Consider the following 19,139-nt stretch of genomic DNA (forward strand, 5'->3'; position numbering starts at 1 on the left):
GATTTCCTATTTTTGATCTGACAAATTTAATCTGCCCAGGGTTTTACTTAAAGGACATTTTTGGGTAAATTCCTATTTATTGAACTCTTATTTGTAATTGATAATTCATATGAACCCCTTTATTTATTTATTTTGGTACTCGGAGTGGAACCCAGGGGCCTTTTCTACCTCTGGGCTATACTCCCAGACCTTTTTTTTTTTTTAGGTCTGGGGATGGAACCCATGGGCATTTGACCTCCGAGCTACACCCCCCTGCCCTATTTTTCTTTTTTATTTTGAAACAGGGTCTCACTAAGTTGCGGAGGGCCTCACTAAGTAGCTGAGGTTGTCTGCGAACTGAGATCCTCCTGTTTCAGCCTCCCAAATGCTGGGATTACAAGCGTGCGCCATCAAGCCTGGCTCCTCATAGGCATTTTATATGCATGCAGTATGAATGTTAAGTGCATTATTCAGTGAAAATCTTTGCATCATAACATTGTAGGTTTTCATACTGTTTTAGATGCAGATTGTTTCTGCAGCCTTAAATTACTTATGATTTCTTTTGCAGATAACCTTCTGTTCAGCAATGAAATTATCACTAATGGTTTTCACTCATATGAAAGTGATGAGGATGATAGAGCTTCCCATGCAAGCTCTAGTGACTGGACTCCAAGGCCACGGATAGGTATGGTTCAGAGCTATGCAGCTTTGGATAAGTGTTCCTCCCTTCCCCTCCTCTTCCCTTCTCCCTCTTTTTTTATTTTCTTTTTTCTTTTTTTGTGGTACTGGAACATTCTAACTCTGAGCTACACCCCAGACTTACCATTCATCTTTTTTTTTTTTTTGTGGCTGGGGGTGGAACCCAGGGGCTTTCTACCTCCGGGCTATAGTCCCAGACCTATTTTATACACTTTTTGGAAACAGGGTCTCACTAAGTTGCTTAGATCCTCACTAAGTAGCTGAGGCTGGCTTCAAACCTGTGTTCAGCCCCATTTTTTATTCTTTATCTGGAAACAAGGTCTCACTGAGTTGTGGAGGGCCTCACTAAGTAGCTGAGGCTGGCCACAAACCATCGATCCTCCTGTCCAAGTACTGGGATTACATATGTCTGTGCTACCACACCCAGCTCCCAGCCCAGCCCCATTTTTTTTTTTTCGGCACTGAGGATGGAACCAGGGGCATTCTACCTCCAAGCTATACCTCCAGCCCTATTTTGTGTGTGTGTGTGTGTGTGTGTGTGTGCGCGCGCGTGCCTCTGGGGATAGAACTCAGGGTCATTCTACCTCTGAGCTATACCCCTGCCCTATTTTTTATTTATTTTGAAACAGGGTCTCGCTAAGTTGTGGAGGGCCTCATTAAGTAGCTGAGGCTGTCCACAAACCGCGATCCTCCTGTTTCAGCCTCCCGAATGCTGGGATTACAAGCATGTGCCACCATGCCCGACTTCCCAGCCTTATTTTTTATTCTTTATTTTCAAACAGGGTCTCACTGAGTTGCAAAGGGCCTCACTAACTAGCTGAAGCTGTCCTCAAACTGCAATCCTCCTGTTTTAGCCTGCCAAATGCTGGGATTACAAGTGTGAGCCACCACGCCTGTCTTTTTATTCTTTTTTTTTTTTTTTTTTTTTTTTTTGGTGGTACTGGGGTTCCTGGAAGCCCTTCTACCTCCAGTATACACTCCCATGGGCTACACTCCCAGACCTATTTTTTAACATTTTTATGGGAAACAGAGTCTCTTAAGCCAGCGAGGCTGGCTCCGAACCAGCGCGATCCTCCTGTCTCCGCCTCCCAAGCGTGGGGATTACAAGCGTGCGCCACCATGCCCGGCTTTATTCTTTATTTTGAAACAGGGTCTCATTAAATTGTGGAAGGCCTTACAAGTTGCTGAGTCAGGCTGTGAACCTGAGATCCTCCTGTCTCAGCCTCCCAAATACTGGGATTACAAGCGTGTACCACCACACTCTCAACTTTTCCAGCCCTATTTTTTATGCTCTATTTTGAAATAGGATGTCACTAAGTTGTGAAGGGTCTCACTAAGTAGCTGAGGCTTGCTGTGAATTTGCAGTCCTTCTGTCTCATCCTCCCAAAGAACTGAGATTTACAAGGGTGGGCCACTCTATCTTGTTTTTTAGTTGTTTCCTGTGCTGGAGCCTAAGCATCATGGGGACAGGGGTTTTTGACTGACCTGTATATTACTGTTTATTATTACCTAGATAGAGTGCTTTACATAGTTTGCTCAGTAAATATAAAATGGAAATTTTCTTTTTCATTTTCCTCCTTTCCGTGTGTGTGTGTGTGTGTGTGTGTGTGTGTGTGTGTGTTGGGGATTGAACCCCAATCTTGTGACTGGCAAGTACATGCTCTGTCACTAAGCTGCTTCCCCAACTCCCTGGGAAAGTATTGAAATAGAGAACATGATCAGTTTATTTTGTTTGTTTTTGCATTGGCTGGGGATCAAGCCCATGTACTTGGTAGCCACATGCTCTACCACTGAGCCCCTAGTCCTACATTACGAGATTTTTATACCAAAAGTATAATGAAACTTTCTTAAATATGAGCTTTTTCTTTTTGCTCTAGCTTTTTCAAATGCTTCAACTGCTTAAACATAGGTGATTAGTTACTTCCTCTTTTTTATGTGTAGTATTGGGGATTGAACTCAGGGATATTCCACTGCTGAGCTGTACTCCTAGTCCTTTATTTACTTTGTTTGTTTAGTTTGAAACAGTTTTGCTAAGTTGTTGAGTGTCTTGCTAAGTTGCTGAGGCTGTGGTCCTCCTGTCTTAGGCTCCCAAATACTGGGATAATATGCCTAGCTAGTTACTTCCTCTTTAATGTTTAATATTTTTAATTTTCTCAAGCTAGGAAACTTGACTCGAGCAACTTCAGGGCAAAAGAATTATTAACGCTCAAAACATCAGCATTGTATGTATCATCTTGGGAGACTGGTAAAGATCAAATTGAAGATTGTTAATGAGAAAATTATGTATAGATTTCTTTCTCTTTTAAGTTCTTGACAAATAGCATGGTCATTCAGAATTGGTAAAATCTTTTCTGTGATTATTTGTAGAGCCCTCTTTTTGCATTTGTGAGGTACTAGTGATTTGTGGTACTGGGGACGGAACCCAGGGACATTCTACTGAGCAACACTCCCAGCCCTATTTTATTCTTTATTTTGAAATGGTCTCACTAAGTTGCAGAGGGCTTCACAAGTTGCTGAGGCTGGCTGCAAACCTGCACAATCCTCTAAGGCCTCTAGGTTGCTGAGTGTCTTGTTACTTGTTGAAGCTGTCCTTTTTCCTCCAATTTTTTTTAAGTGTGTCTGTATGTTACTGGGGATTGAACCCAGGGAAATTGTACCTTTGAGATAAATAGCCCCTAACCTTTATTTGTCTGTTTTTATTTTTATTTTTGCAGTACTGTGGACTGAACCCAGGGGCACTGATGGTAGTCTCACTACTTGCTGAGGCTGTCCTCCAACTTGTGATCCTCCTGTGTCAGCCTCCCAAATACTGGGTTTACAAGTTCCAGATTCAACCTTAAAAACTTATTCTGGTGGTTAATTACTTTGGCTTTTTTTCTTTTCGTGCTGGAGATTGAACCCAGGGCCTGGCAAATATTAAACTTGTGTTTTAGCACTGAGCTACATAGTCCCCTTCCTTCCCATTTTGACTCTTGAAATAAATACTTAGAGCTCAGGGGGACCCTCCAGCTCTTGGTTAGCTCTCCCTAATCTCATGGGAAGCTGGGGTGGTGGTGCATGCATGTAACCCCAGTATTTGTGAGGCTGAGACTGAAAGATCCTAGGTTTACCGCCAGCCTCAGCTGCTTAGTGAGGCCCAATTTTATTTTTTTATTTTTTATTTTTGTAGTACTGGGAATTGAACCCAGGGGCATTCTACCTCTGAGCTACACCCCCAGCCCTATTTTTTATTCTTTATTTTGAAACAGGGTCTCACTGAATTGCAAAGGGCCTCACTGAGTAGCAGCTGTGGCTCTCTAGGAACCTCAGTCTTCCTGTCTCAGCCTCCCAAATGCTGGGATTACAAGCGTGTGCCCCCACGCCCAGCCTAGTGAGGCCCAGTTTTAAAATAAAGAATTAAAAATAGGGCTGGAGCCAAGTGTGGTGCACATTTTGTAATCCCAGTACTTGGGAGGCTGAGACAGGAGGATTACACAGGTTCGAAGCTAGACTAGGCTACTTAGTGAGGCTCTTGGCAACTTAGTGAGACCCTGTTTTCAAATAAGATAAAAATAAGTCTGGGCGTGTAGCCTGGAGGTAGAAAACCTCTGGGTTCCATCCCCAGTACTACAAAAAAAAAAAAAAAAAAGGTTTGAGAGGGTATAGCTCTGTAGTAGAATCCTCCTAGGTTCAATCCCCAGTACCACACAAAAAAAGTAAATAAAAAAAAAATCTCATTGGGATAGAGCATTAACTTTGAGGGTACCTTGAAAATGAAACACTTTTTTTTTCTCAGTACTGGGAATGGAACCTAGAGGCATTCTGCCTCGGTGCTACACCCCCTGTCTTACTTTTTTAATTAATTAATTATTTATTTATTGAGGTACCGGGGATGGAACCCAGGTGCATTCTACCTCCGAGCTACACTTCCAGCCCTATTATTTATTATTTATTATTTATTTTGAAACAGGGTCTCACTAAGTTGTAAATGGCCTCATTAAGTAGCTGAGGCTGGCCACAAACTGTGATTCTCCTGTCTCAGCCTCCCAAATGCTGTCTTTATTTTTTGAAATAGGGACTCGTTGAGTTGCAAAGGGCCTGGCTAAGTAGCTGAGGCTGTCTGCGAACCACAATCCTCCGGTCTCTGCCTCCTAAATGCTGGAATTACAACCATGCGCCACCACGCCTGGCCATGAAATACTTTTATTTATTTTTTTTGTGGGTGTGGGGATAGAACCCAGGGGCATTTGACCTAGGAGCTACACCCCCTCCCCTATTTTTTATTCTTTATTTTGAAACAGGGTCTCACTGAGTTGCAGAGGGCCTCGCTAAGTAGCTGAGGCTGTCCATGAATTGTTATCCTCTGGTCGTAGCCTCCCGAATGCTGGGATTACAAGGGTGCGCCATCACGCCCACCTTATGAAATATTTTTAAGTTGCATTTTCTTAGCAAAATAACCTTACAGGTTGCTAAATTGCTACTTTAGAAAATAAATGAGATTTTAAAAATTACTTTGAAGTGGATTTGATATATCTTTTTTCTCTTAATATAGGTCCATATACATTTGTTCAGCAACATCTTATGATTGGCACAGATCCTCGAACAATTCTTAAAGATTTACTACCAGAAACAATTCCTCCTCCTGAATTGGATGATATGACACTGTGGCAGATTGTTATTAATATCCTTTCAGAGCCACCAAAAAGGAAAAAAAGAAAAGATATTAATACAATTGAAGATGCTGTGAAATTACTGCAAGAGTGCAAAAAAATAATAGTTCTAACTGGAGCTGGGGTATGTAAGGTGCTTAAAATACTAATAAAAGGGAGAGTTGGTGTATGTATGCATTCTTTTCCAGTCAAGGAACATTTTTCTGTTTTAGAGGGATTCATTTTTAATGGTAGTTGGTGTTTTGAAACTGCCGAAAACTGATTGTAGCAGCAGTTGTTAAATTGGTTCGGTTTAAAGGAGAAATATTTAACTGCCTTAAAAAATATTTGCGTCGCTGGGCATGGTGGTTCACACTTGTAATCCCAGCATCTCGGAGGCTGAGACCAGAGGATTGGTGTTCAAGGACAGCCTTAGCTACTTAGGCCCTTTGCAACTCAGTGAGACCTGGTTTTAAAATAAAGAATAAAAAGCAGGGTTGGAGGTGTAGTTTGGAGGGAGAATGCCCCTGGGCTCCATCCTCAGTACCACCAAAAAAAAAAAAAAAAAAAAAAAATTGCATCTACTTATAGCACAGTAAGTAATTGGAGTTAAAGCATGATTTGTTACCTATATATTGCCTTGAGATTAGCAACTTATAACTCTTCTATTTGTGTTAAGGTATATCAAGGTTTTGTGGAGGTACTGGATATTTGTAGTCTTTGTGAAGAAACTAGAAACCTAGTTGATGATGATGATAGTGTTGGTGGTAATTAATTATTTTCGGCTTTACTATTATTTTATTTATTTATTTTTGTGGCACTGGGGATGGAACCCCAGGGGCATTCTACCTCCGAGCTATACTCCAGCCCTATTTTTTATTCTTTATTTTGAAACAGGGTCTCACTGAGTTGCAAACGACCTCACTAAGTAGCAGCTGAGGCTGTCCAAGAACCATGATCTTCCTGTCTCAGCCTCCCTCATGCTGGGATTCCAAGCGTGTGCCACCACGCCCGGCTCTGCTATTATTTTAAATTAGGATGATAGGATTGTGGTAACTTGACATTTTTTCATTTGACTCACTTAAAGCTATTGTGTGTTGAATTACTTAAATGATTGTCAAGAATAGTTTTTTTTTTTTTTTTGCCCAGGTGTAGTCATGTATACTTGTAAAGTACTTGGGAGACTGAGATGAGAGGATTGCAGCCTCAAGGCTAGCCTCAGCAATTTAGCCAGACCCTCAGCAACTTAGTGAGACCCTGTTTCATTTTGAAACAGGGTCTGGAGAAACAGTTCTGAGGTAGAATGCCCCTGGATTCAACTCCCAGTACCACAAAAAACAAACAAACAAACAAAGTAAGACAATGTAACTTTTGTGTGTGTGTGTGTGTGTGTGTGTGTGTGTGTGTGTGTGTGTGTGTGTGAGACCAGGGATTGAACCCAGGGGCATTCTACTTCTGAGCTACATCTTTAGTCCTGTTTTATTTTTATTTTGAAACAGGGTTTACTTAGGTTGATGAGCGTCCCACTACTTGTGGGGGCTAACACAACCTGCCATTCTATCCTAGACTCTCAAGTACTGGGATTATAGGCATGGGACACTAATCCCAGCTACAATATGTGATAAGTTTCCTTTTTGAGATGTCAGTCTGTAGAAAATGTGTTTTTGGTACTAGAAGTTGAATCCAGAGGCATTTCTACCTTTGAGTTAAACCCCCAGCTTTTTATTTTGAAACAGGGTCTCACTAAATTGCTGAGGCTGGTGTTTGTGTTTGTGTGGTACTGATGATTGAACCCTAAGACACTCTACCACTAGTTACACCTTGAGGCCTATTTTGTATGTATGTATGTATGTGTGTATGTATGTATGTATGTATGTATGTATGTATGTATTTTAGGTGGTACTGGGGTTCCTGGAAACCCTTCTACCTCCGGGCTACACTCCCAGGCCTATTTTTATATGTTTTTATTTGGAAACAGGGTCTCTTAAGCCAGCACGGCCCTCCTGTCTCCACCTCCCAAGTGCGGGTATTACAAGCGTGTGCCACCACACCCGGCTTGTTTTCATTTTTGAAACATTCTCACTAGGTTTGATGAGAATCTCACTACTTTTTTTTGTGTGTGTGGTACTGGGGGTGGAACCCAGAGGCTTTATAACCTCGGGGCTATACTCCCAGACCTATTTTATATTTTATTTGGAAACGGGTCTCACTAAGTTGCTGAGAGCCTAACTCAGTAGCGAGGCTGGCTTCGAACCTGTGCAATTGTCCTGTCTCAGCCTCCCAAGTGCGGGGATTACAAGCATTGTACCACCACGCCCGGCTAGAATCTCACTACTTGATGAGTCCATGAACCTGTGATTGTCTTGTCTCAGCCTTTCAAGTGCTGGAATTGCAGGTGTGCACTGCTTTTCCAAGTTCTGAGGCTGATCTTAAACCTGTGGTCCTCCTGTCTCAGTCTCTCACGTACTGAAATTATAGGCATGTGCCACGTCTGGCCATTTTTTTTTTAAATTAAGAATTGAGACATGCAATGTAGTTTTTTTTTTACCCCCCAGAATTGGGGGTTGAAACCAGAGACATTCTACTGCCAAGCTATACCCCAACTCTATTATTTTTAATTTTGAAATAAGGTCTCACTATGTTGCAGGGGTCTTCACTAAGTACCTGAGGCTGGCCACATACCTGTGATCTTCCTGTCTCAGCTTCCCAAGTACTATGATTTCAAGCATGCGCCAACACATTCAGCTTTTTTTTTTTTTTTTTTTTTTTTTTTCTCTCCCAGTACTGAGGATTGAACCCAGGGCAACCTAACTCCAAGTTACACCCTCCAACCCTTTTTATTTTTGTTTTGAAATAGGTTGCTCTAGGTTGCAGAGAGTCTTGCTAAGTTGCTGAAGCTGGCATTCAACCTGTAGTCTGCCTGTCTTAGCCTCCCAAGTACTGGAGTTATAGGTGTGCCACTATGCCCAGCCAAAAGTTAATATTTTTAATGTAATAGGGTGCTGACCATAGGAGGGCTATTTCTTTAGAAATGTCTGTATTAGAAATTCTTGCCTGTATTTTAGTAAAATAAGTGGCTGAACTGGTTTATTCTCTTTTCAGGGAACTTGCCTTAATTTATTGTTTAAATGATTAAAGGTTTAATATTAGCCCAACTTAAAATTCCCATTACCGTTATATGCAGAACATGTGGCAGATTAGACTAATTTATTTGGGTATTTATTTATTTATTTATTTATTTATTTTTGCGGGTCTGGGGGTGGAACCCAGGGGCATTTGACCTCCAAGCTACACCCCCTGCCCTATTTTTCATTCTTTTTTTTTTTTTTTTTTTTTGTGGTACTGGGAGTGGAACCCAGAGGCTTTCTACCTCCGGGCTATACTCCCAGACCTTTTTTATATTTTATTTGGAAACAGGATCTCACTAAGTTGTCAAAAGCCTCACTAAGTAGCTGAGGCTGGCTTCGAACCCGTGCGATCCTCCTGTCTCAGCCTCCCAAGCGCGGGGATAACAAGTGTGTGCCACCACGCCCGGCTCCTATTTTTTATTCTTTATTTTGAAACCGGGTCTCATTGAGTTGCAGAGGGCCTCACTAAGTAGCTGAGGCTGTCTGCGAACCGTGATCCTCTGGCCTCAGCCTCCTGAATGCTGGGATTACAAGTGTGCGCCACCACCCCTGGCTATATTTGGGTGTTTTTAATTCTGTTTGATATTAGAGTAGGTTAATATTTCTATTACTCCAAAACATTTCAAGCTAAAATGTTATTTTTTGGCTCTTCCCTAAAATTGTATGAGAGGTCTTAATTATAAAGATAGTAGATTTGTTTGTTTAAATTATCCTGTGCATCTTTCAGGTATCTGTTTCGTGTGGAATCCCTGACTTCAGGTCAAGAGATGGTATTTATGCTCGTCTTGCAGTAGACTTCCCAGATCTTCCAGACCCTCAGGCAATGTTTGATATTGAATATTTCAGAAAAGATCCAAGACCATTCTTCAAGTTTGCAAAGGTACCACTGACTTCCTAGTTGTTTTCTAGTTGTCCTCCTCTAATGAAGAAGTATTTTGTTCATGTGTAGGCTTTTTAAGCTTACATTAATTGTCTAGCAAGTGATTACTACTGTGGTGGTGTAAGGTTGCTCATCAGGCAGAATTCTTCATTTTAAGGTTGATTTTCTTTTTCTTTTTTCTTTTTTGGTGTTGAGTATTGAGCACCTTGGGTGTTGCAATATGCAAGGTAAAGGCTTAACAACTGATCTACATCCCAGCTCTGAATTCATTTAAAAAAGAGACAGTGTCATACTTTTAAAATATACACTCATGCCAGGCGTGGTGGCGGAGACAGGAGGATCGCACAGGTTCGAAGCCAGCCATGCTGGCTTAAGAGACCCTGTTTCCAAATAAAAAAGTATAAAATAGGTCTGGGAGTATAACCCAGAGGGAGAAGGGCTTCCAGGAACCCCAGTACCCAAAAAAAAAAATTTTTTTTTAAATATGCACTCATTTATGGTCTTCATTTTGCTTGGGTTTTTTTTTTTTTTTTTTAAAGGTTTGTAAACTATAGAAGAGCAACATAACTATTTTGGCTTTCAGTAATTTTTTTGAGCCATAAAGTTTATAATATCTACTCTAGTATGTTTTTATAGTAGCCAGGTGTGTGTGTTATTGGGGGTGGAACCCAGAGGCTTTCTACCTCCGGGCTATACTCCCAGACCTATTTTATATTTTATTTGGAAACAGGGTCTCACTAAGTTGCTGAGAGTCTCACTAAGTAGCTGAGGCTGGCTTTGAATCTGTGCGATCCTCCTGTCTCAGCCTCCCAAACACAGGGATTATAAGCGTGCACCACCATGCTCGGCTAAACTTTAGGGTTTTTTCCTATAATTTAGACTCAAAGAAAGATGAAGCTTGGATGTAAATTTGAAAACAGTCTTTTGTACAGAGACTGTTTAGTGAATCAGATACTAAATTAGTAATTTTTTTTTTTTTTTTTGGTACTGGGGATTGAACCCAAGGCATTCTACCTCTGAGCCCCCAGCCCTTTTTATTTTGAAACAGGGTCTCACTAAGGTGTTGAGGGTCTTGCTAAGTTGCTGAGGTGGCCTCAAACTTGTCCTTCTGTCTCAACCTCCCAAATTCTAGGTTGTATTACCATCCCCTGCTTTGAACCTGAAAAAAAATCTTTGTGGTCTGGTGATTGATACCTCTGAGCTATATACCTAGCTCTGTTTTACTTTTTATTTGGAAACAGTATCATAAGTTGCTGTGAGCCTTCTAAATGGCTGAGGCTGGCTTTGAACCTGCAATCCTCCTGTCTCTTCTTCCCAAGTACTGAGATTACAGGTGTGCATCATCACACCTACCTTTTTTTTTTTTTTTTTTTTTTGCAGTACTGGGAATGGAACCCAGGGTCATTTTACTTCCAAGCTACACCCCCAGCCCTATTTTTTATTCTTTATTTTGAAACAGGATCTCACTGAGTTGCAAGGGGCCCCACTAAGTAGCTGAGGCTGGCAGTGAACCACTATCCTCCTGTCTCAGCCTCCGAAATGCTGGGATTATAAGCCTATGCCACCACAACTTGGCTTCAGTTTTATTTTTTTGTAGTACTGGGAATTGAACCCCGGGGGCATTTTGTCTCTTGAGTTCCACTCCCAGCTTTATTTTTTTATTCCTTAGTTTGAAACAGGATCTAAGTTGTGGAGGGTCTCAGCTACCCAAGTACTGGGATTACAAATGTGCATTTTAAAGAGTGTCCTCAATACTTTCAAACCATATGGTGTACTTAAATAGCTATTAGGTAAAGCTCTGCTAATTCAGAATAAATACTGTTTATTTAAATTGGTACCTGTCTTTTAAAGTAATATTTTATTTCATTCAAGTATAGTATATATTAAATGGGTATTAATCTTAGTACTTTGGGGGCTGAGACTGAAAAGTCTCAGGTTTGAAGCCATCTTCAGCAATTTACTGACACCCTCTTTTTTTTTTTTTTAATGGTACGGGAGTTCCTGGAATCCCTTCTACCTACCTCCAGGCTACACTCCCAGACCTATTTTTTTATATTTTTATTTGGAAACAGGGTCTCTTAAGCCCACACGACTGGCTTCGAACCTGCGTGATCCTCCTGTCTCCGCCTCCCAAGGGCAGGGATTACAAGTATGCCCCACCATACTTGTGGTGGCACATTGTTTGTAATCCCAGTGCTTTGGGAGGCTGAGACTGGAGGATTGCATAGGATCAAAGCCAGCTCTCGGTAACTAAGTGAAACCCGTTTCCAAATAAAGTATAAAATAGGTCTGGGAGTGTAGCCCTGTGGTCGAAAAGCCCCTGGGTCCCCAGTAAACCCCCCCCCCATAAATAAATAGGCCGGGTGTGGCAGCACATGCTTGTAATCCCAGCATTCTAGAGGCTGAGACAGGAGGAGATGGTGGTTCGTGGCCAGTCTCAACTACTTAGTGAGGCCCTTTGCAACTCAGTAAGACTCACTTTCCAAAAAAGAATAAAAAATAGGGCTGGGGGTATAGCTCGGAGGTAGAATGCCCATGGGTTCCATCCCCAGTACTGCAAAACAAAACAAAAATGGCCTTGAGTGTAGTTCAGAGGTAGAATGCTCTGGGTTCAACCCCCAGAACCAAAATAAAAAGGGTATTGGAGTAAAATGAGAAAAAAAATTTAGGAGCAGTGGCACATACCTGCAATCCCAGTACTGGGGAGGCTGAGATAAGAGGATCGCAGGTTCAGGACCACCCTTGGCAACTTAGTGAGACTCTCAGCACCCTACTGAGACACTCTTTCAAATTTTAAAAAAGAAAAATTGGAGCCAGTGCAAGCTTGTAATCCCAGCATTCAGGAGGCTGAGACAGGTGGATCGCAGTTTGTGAACAGCCTCAGCTACTTAGTGAGGCCCTCTGCAACTTAGTAAGATCCTGTTTCAAAATAAAGAATACAAAATAGGGCAGGGAGTATAACTCAGAGGTAGAATTTTTCTGGATTCAATACATAGAACCACACAAAAAATTTACTAAAACTTCTTAAATATGAGCCAGGTATATGTCTGTATGTCTGTAATCGGGAAATAAAGGAGAAGGATTGCAGGTTCAAAGACAGCCTCAGCAACATAGCTAGATATCAGCAACCTAGAGTGACTATGTTTCCAAACAAAAAGTAAAAAAGAGGACTGGGGATATAGCTTAAAGGTAAAATGCACCAGGGCTCACTCCCCAGTACACACCACTCACCACACACACACCTTAACTATAATCTTTTTTTTTTTTTCTTGTGGTATGGGGATGGAACCCAGGGTCATTCTACTTTTAAGCTATATCCCTAGCCCTATCTTTTATTCTTTATTATGAAACAAAGTGTCAGTTGCAAAGGGCCTCACTAAGTAGCTGAGGCTGGCCACAAACTGAGATCCTCCTGTCTCAGCCTCCCCCAAATGCTGGAATTCCAAAAGTGTGCCACCTCGCCTGGCTAACTATGATTTTTTTGTGTGTGTGTTTGGTACAGGAGGTAGAACCAAGGGGCTTTTCTACCTCCTGGCTACATTCCCAGACCTATTTTGTACTTTATTTGGAAACGGTTTCACTAAGTTACTGAGAGCCTCACCAAGTAGCTGAGGCTGGCTTTGAACCTGCGTGATCCTCCTTTCTCAGCCTCCCAACCGCTGGGATTACAAGTGTGTGCCACCACACCCAGCTTGATTTTTTTTTTTTTTTTTAATTAGTAAACTGAAAGCTAAATTGTTTTTGTGTGTGTGGGACTGAGGATTGAGCTGAGGGGCATTCTTTCTCTGAGCTGTACCCACAGCCCTACTTTTTATTCTGTATTTTGAAAAAGGGTCTCGCTGAGTTTCAAAGGGCCTCACTAAGTAGCTGGGGCTGGCCACAAACACTGATCCTCCTGTCTCAGCCTTCAGATGCTGGGATTGCAGGTGTGTGCCACCATTCCTGGCTTCCCAGCCCTACTTTTTATTTTTACTTTGAAACAATTTCACTAGGTTGGTGAGAGCCTAACTACTTGCTGAGGCTGTCCTTGAACTAGGTATTTTCCTTTCACAGCCTCTGAAGTACTGGTATTATAGGCCTATGCCACCACACCCAGTTTTTTTTTTAATAATACAAAGGAAACGGGTTTCACTAAGTTGGTAAGTCTCATTACTTGCTGAGGCTGTCCTTGAACCTGTGTGTCTTCTAAATACTGGGATTACAAACTAAATTTGAAAAGCTTTCAGACAATTGAGAATTCTGAATCTTTCCAGCAAGTAACTTGAAATTTATAGTTTTGAACTTTATTTATTTATTTATTTTTGGTGGTACTGGGGATGGAACCAGGGGTCTTCTACCTCTGGGCTACACTCCCAGAACTATTTTATATTTTATTTGGAAACAGAGTCTCGCTAAGTTACTGAGAGCCTCACTAAGTAGCTGAGGCTGGCTTTGAACCTGCAAGATCCTCCTGTCTCAGCCTCCCAAGCATCAGGATTACAAGGGTGTGCTACCATGCCCAGCTGAACTTTATTTTAATTAATGTATCAGCAGTTACGGTGATCATCTTTGTCTAGCCTTAGGAGCAGATATCAGTTCAGGATAACTTAGTTACAGATTTCTTTCTTTTTCTTTCTTTTCCTTTTTTTTTTTTTTTTGGCGGTACTAGGGATTGAACCACGAGGGACATTTAACCTCTGATTTACACCCCAGCCCCTTTTTTTTTATTCTTTATTTTGAAACAAGGTCTCACTAAGTTGTGGAGGGCCTTAATAATAGGCTGGCCACAAACCTGTGATCCTCCTGTCTCAGCCTCCCTAGTACTGGGATTACAAGTGTGTGCTACTACAGCCGGCTAGTTAGAGATTTCTTGATGTGGACTCTTGGACACTAGTATTATAACAATTCTAGTTAGTAGACCTTGACACCTTTTTTTTTTTTTTTTTTTTTTTTGGTGGTACTGGGGTTCCTGGAAGCCCTTCTACCTCCGGGCTACACTCCCAGACCTACTTTTACATTTTTGTTTGGAAACAGGGTCTCCTAAGCCAGCGCGCACGGCTGGCTTCGAACCTGCGCGATCCTCCTGTCTCTGCCTCCCAAGCGTGGGGATTACAAGCGTGCGCCACCACGCCCGGCTGGCCTTGACACCTTTTTAAGGCCAATAGATAACTAGAAATTACTTTGATCTCGTATTTTACATCTTATTATAACAGCATTTTCTATAATGTTCCCATGATTTTCTTTTTGCGGGTCTGGGGATGGAACCTAGGGATATTCTACTTCTGAGTTATACCCCCTGCCCTATTTTTTATTCTTCATTTTGAAACAGGGTCTCACTAAGTTGCCGAGGGCCTCAGTAGCTGAGGCTGTCCGTGAACTGCGATCCTCCAGTCTCAGCCTTCCGAATGCTGGGATTACAAGCATGTGCCACCATGCCAGGCTTGTTCCCATGATTTTTACTTAAACCTGTTTTGAGGGAACAAACCATGTTGCCCAAACTTTTACACACACACACACACACACACACACACACACACGTAAACACCCCCCCCCCACCCCGGTACTGGGAATGGAACCCAGGGGCATTCTACCTCTGAGCTACACCCCCAGCCCAGTTTTTAATACTTTATTCAGAAACAGAGTCTTGCTGAGTTGCAAAAGCCCTAACTACGTAGCTGAGGCTGTCTGCAAACTCTTGATATTCCTGTCTCGGCCACTTGAATGCTGGGATTACAAGCATGCACCACCGGGCTTGGCTCCCAAACTTATATTGCTATTATGCAATGAACTAACTACTTAGTTAAGTTATAAACTGCAGCTAAAGATTTAAAATTAAGAATTATAGCTGGGCATGGTTGGTACATGCCTTGTAATCTCAGTACTTGGGAGACGGAGACAGGAGGATTCCAGGTTTGAGGACAGCCATAGCTACTTAGGCTTTCCACAACTTATGAAACCCTGTTTCAAAATAAAGAAAAAAAAAATAGGGAGTGTCACTCAAGGTAGAATGGCCCTGGGTTTTAAAAAATAAAGAGAGTTGCTCTCTCTCTCTTTTTTTTTTATTATTTATTTTGAAACAGTTTCTCTGAGTTGCAGAGGGCCTCACTAAGTAGCTGGGCTGTCTGTGATCTGCAATCCTCCTGTCTCAGCTTCCTGAATGCCTTAGATTACAAGCGTGCTCCACCACACCTGTCTTAAGAGTTACTCTTTTAAATAGCGAATTTATTTTTTTCAAAGCGGTAACCTGACACTTTTTAGAAAAATATTTGTTACTAAACCAAGTGGGGATGACATCTTCCTAAATACTCTGGAGGCTGTAGCAGAAGGATGGCTTGAACTCAGAAATTCCTTCCATCCCAACATGGGCAGTTTAGTAAGACCTTGTCTTAAAAACAAACAAAAATAAAAGAAAAATGTGGTAACTGAGAATAGGAATAGAAATAGCAAGGTAAGAAAGATTATAAACTTAACTATACAATGTATAAATTTGGTATGCATTTTTAGCTTAAACTAACTTTGACATGTAAAAAGCCTATAGAAGTAATTCATAATTACCCTGATAAAGACAAATTCTAAGAACTTTATTCTTTTTTTGTGTGTGTGGTAATAGGGATGGAACCCAGGGGCCTTCTACCTTTGGTATATACTCCATACCTGTTTTATTTTTTATTTGGAAACAGAGCCTAAGTGGCTGAAGCTGGCTTCAAATGTGCAATTCTTTCGTGGCCTCCTATGTGCCGGAATTACAAGCATGTGCCACCATGCATGCTTTATAAATTTAATAGAAATCTAAACTTGGTGCATAAGGGAAAATAGAATATGTGAACCACGATCCTCCTGTCTCAGCCTCCCAAATACTAGGATTACAGGTGTGCGCCACCATGCCCTGCTAATGGCCAGTTTTTCAGTTGGTACTTTTTAATGGTATAGTGTTGATTGTTTCTTTTGGATATGTATATTTTTGATGTACAGATAGTGTTGCTGCAATTTTCCTTTTTGGTATGTTGTTCTTAGGATAAATTCCTGATAGAGAAATTGCTAGTTTATTTTTTTTAAAGCTTCTGATAACATTTTGTCTCTACTGCTACCAGAAAAGGTTGAGATAAAATACACTGTCAAATGTGTGTGAGAGGGCTGATTTAGCTAGTCCCTGTATACCACCTCCTTCCTCAGAACCATAAAACCCCACAATACATGGTTATACAGCTGTGGATTTAACCCAGGGCCTCTCTTTGCCATCCAAGTGCTCTCCTGTTGAACTACACTGCTTGCCCCACGTATTTTCTAAATAAATACTTCAAAAATGATTACGAGCAGAATCAAACATCCTGTTTTCTACCCTACCCTCACCCACACACGCACACTTAATATTCTTGGAAATTGTATCACAATGGCACTGAACAGACATACCGCATTTTTTTTAAAGGCTGCATAATCGACTACTTTAGCCAGGTTTGGTGGCTCATTCCTCTAATTCCCATACTTGGGATGCTGAGACAGAAGCATCACAGGTTTGAGGATGGCCTCACTGAGTAGTGAGACACTTTTCAACCTAGCCAGACCCTGTTTCCAGATAAGAAATAAAATCGGGTTGGGAGCCGGGCGTGGTGGCGCACGCTTGTAATCCCCGCTCCCCGCGCTTGGGAGGCAGAGACAGGAGGATCGCGCTGGTTCGGAGCCAGCCTCGCTGGCTTAAGAGACCGTTTCCACATAAAGTTGAAAAATAGGTCTGGGAGTGTAGCCCGTGGGAGTGTATCCCGGAGGTAGAAGGGCTTCCAGGAACCCCAGTACCACCAAAAAAAAAAAAAAAAAAAAAAAAAATCGGGTTGGGGGTGTAGTTTTGAAGGTAGAATGTCTATGGGTTCAATCCTCAGTACCATATACACGCACAAGAAACCTCTTATTTTATAGTTAAGCCACAATGTCCCTGGGATCAATCACCAATACTGCTTAAAAAAAAGTCACCTACACTAATTAAAACAGAATAGTAGCTGGGCGTGGTGGTGCACGCTTGTAATCCCAGTACGTGGGAGACTGAGGGAGAAGGATCACATAGGTTCGAAGCCAGCCTCAGCTACTTAGTGAGACCCTGTTTCCAAATAAAATATAAAATAGGTCTGAGTATAGCCCGGAGGTAGAAAGGATCTACCATAAAACCAAAGAACCTGTACACTAATGTATTAATTTTTACCTATTACATTGATAGTTTCAAAGCTGCCAAACAACCCTAGATTTCTTCTGTTGTTTTTTTTCCTTGGTGGTACTGAGGGTGGAACCCAGATCCTTTCTACATTGTACCTCTGAGCTACACCCCCAGCCCTATTTTCTTATTCTTTATTTTGAAACCGGGTCTCACTAAGTTGTAAAGCTTCTCATTAAGTAGCTGAGGCTGGCTACAAACCTGTGATTGATCCTCCTGTCTCAGCCTCCCAAGTACTGGGATTACAAGTGTGCATCACCTCGCCCAGCTTACTTTAACAACTGATGCTGTATATTGAATTGATTCCTTATTCTTAGCCATTTTCCCCCATTTGGGTGTTTTTTATACTTATTTGTAGAAATACTATATGTTTTTTTTTGTGTGTGGTACTGAGAATTGAACCAGTGAGGCATTCTACCTCCAGGCTACACCCCCGGACTGGTTTTATTTATTATTTGGAAACAGGGCCTCACTAGGTTGATGAAAGTCTCACTACTTGCTGAGTTTGTCCTTGAGCCTATGATCCTTATATCTTAGCCTCCCAAGTACTAGGGTTAAAATCATGTACCATCATGCCTGGCTATATGTTCTTTTTATTTTTGTGGTACTGGAGATTAAATGTAGGGGCATTCTACCTCTGAGCTACACCCTAGTTCTGTTTTATTTTTTACTTTGAAACAGAGTCTTATTAAGTTGCAGAAGATCACAGCTAACTGGCTGTGAACCTGCAATCCTCCTGTCTCAGTCTCCTGAGTACTGAGATTACAAGTGTGTGCCATCACACCCAGCAATACTATATGTATTGACTGTAATTCTAGCTTTCAGTAAAATAAGGTCTTGCTAAGTTAACTAGTTTGTAGTACCTAAGAGAAAAGGTGCTTATCACAAAAGAAACAGAAAATTTGAGGTCAAGTGACTAAAAAACTGGAAAGAGCTGTACTTCATATCAAAACTACGTTTGAATGACTCTGCTACTTACATACTGTATCCTGTGACCAAAATGGCAAGTTATATGTGCTTGTTTTATTTATTCTGCAAAGTAGGACCATATATGTCTAAAACAGGTTCAACCAAACATTCTACAAAGGGCCAGGTTGTAAATGATGTGACCTGCTTTGTGGGCCACATAGGGTCTCTGTGTCATGTGTGTTTTTTTTATTACAACCTTTTAAAAAAGTAAAAACTCAGTCACCACCCTTGTGTATAGCATTCTAATAAATATAAAATGTAAGTGCTTGTGCTATACCTGGTGCATACTAAAAGTTTATTATTAAAGCTTCACTAATGAAAATTCTATGTTAGGTTACTTATAGGGGCTTGCCATACTATAAAAAAGAAGCAGCTTTTTTTTTTTTTTTTCAAGTGAGACCCTGTTTTAAAACAAATAATAAAGAGTAGGGGGTGTAGCTTGGAGGTAGAAAGCCTCCAGGTTCAATTGTTTTCACAATATTGAATTTTATTTCTCAAACCAAGCATGGTGGCACATGCCTGTAATTCCAATACTTGGGAGGCTGAGGCAGGAGACATATAGATTCAAGGACAGCTTTAGCAAGTAGTGAGATTTTTACCAACCTAGTGAGACCTTGTTTCAAAAGTAAAAATAAAATAGGGCTAGGGGTGTAGCTCAGAAGCAAAATGCCCCTGAG

At 41.3% G+C, this 19,139-nt stretch overlaps 1 protein-coding gene across 3 annotated transcripts in view; it reads left to right on the top strand.

Annotated features, from left to right (window-relative positions):
- SIRT1 (sirtuin 1) overlaps window positions 1-19,139 on the top strand; it is a gene marked incomplete at both ends in the record, with an annotated part of 36,177 nt that overhangs the window by 2,126 nt on the left and 14,912 nt on the right. The window contains 3 exons of one of the 3 annotated variants that reach the window (XM_080694235.1): window positions 500-664; window positions 5,210-5,451; window positions 9,162-9,314. In XM_080694235.1, the coding sequence (XP_080550361.1) occupies window positions 500-664; window positions 5,210-5,451; window positions 9,162-9,314 (560 nt within the window). The remainder of the gene's footprint in view (window positions 1-499; window positions 665-5,209; window positions 5,452-9,161; window positions 9,315-19,139) is intronic. The other 2 variants (XM_080694236.1, XM_080694237.1) reach the window with 2 other exon arrangements.

This window comes from Muscardinus avellanarius (assembly GCF_963383645.1).
Source record: "Muscardinus avellanarius genome assembly, chromosome: 4".
Lineage (NCBI taxonomy): Eukaryota > Metazoa > Chordata > Mammalia > Rodentia > Gliridae > Muscardinus > Muscardinus avellanarius.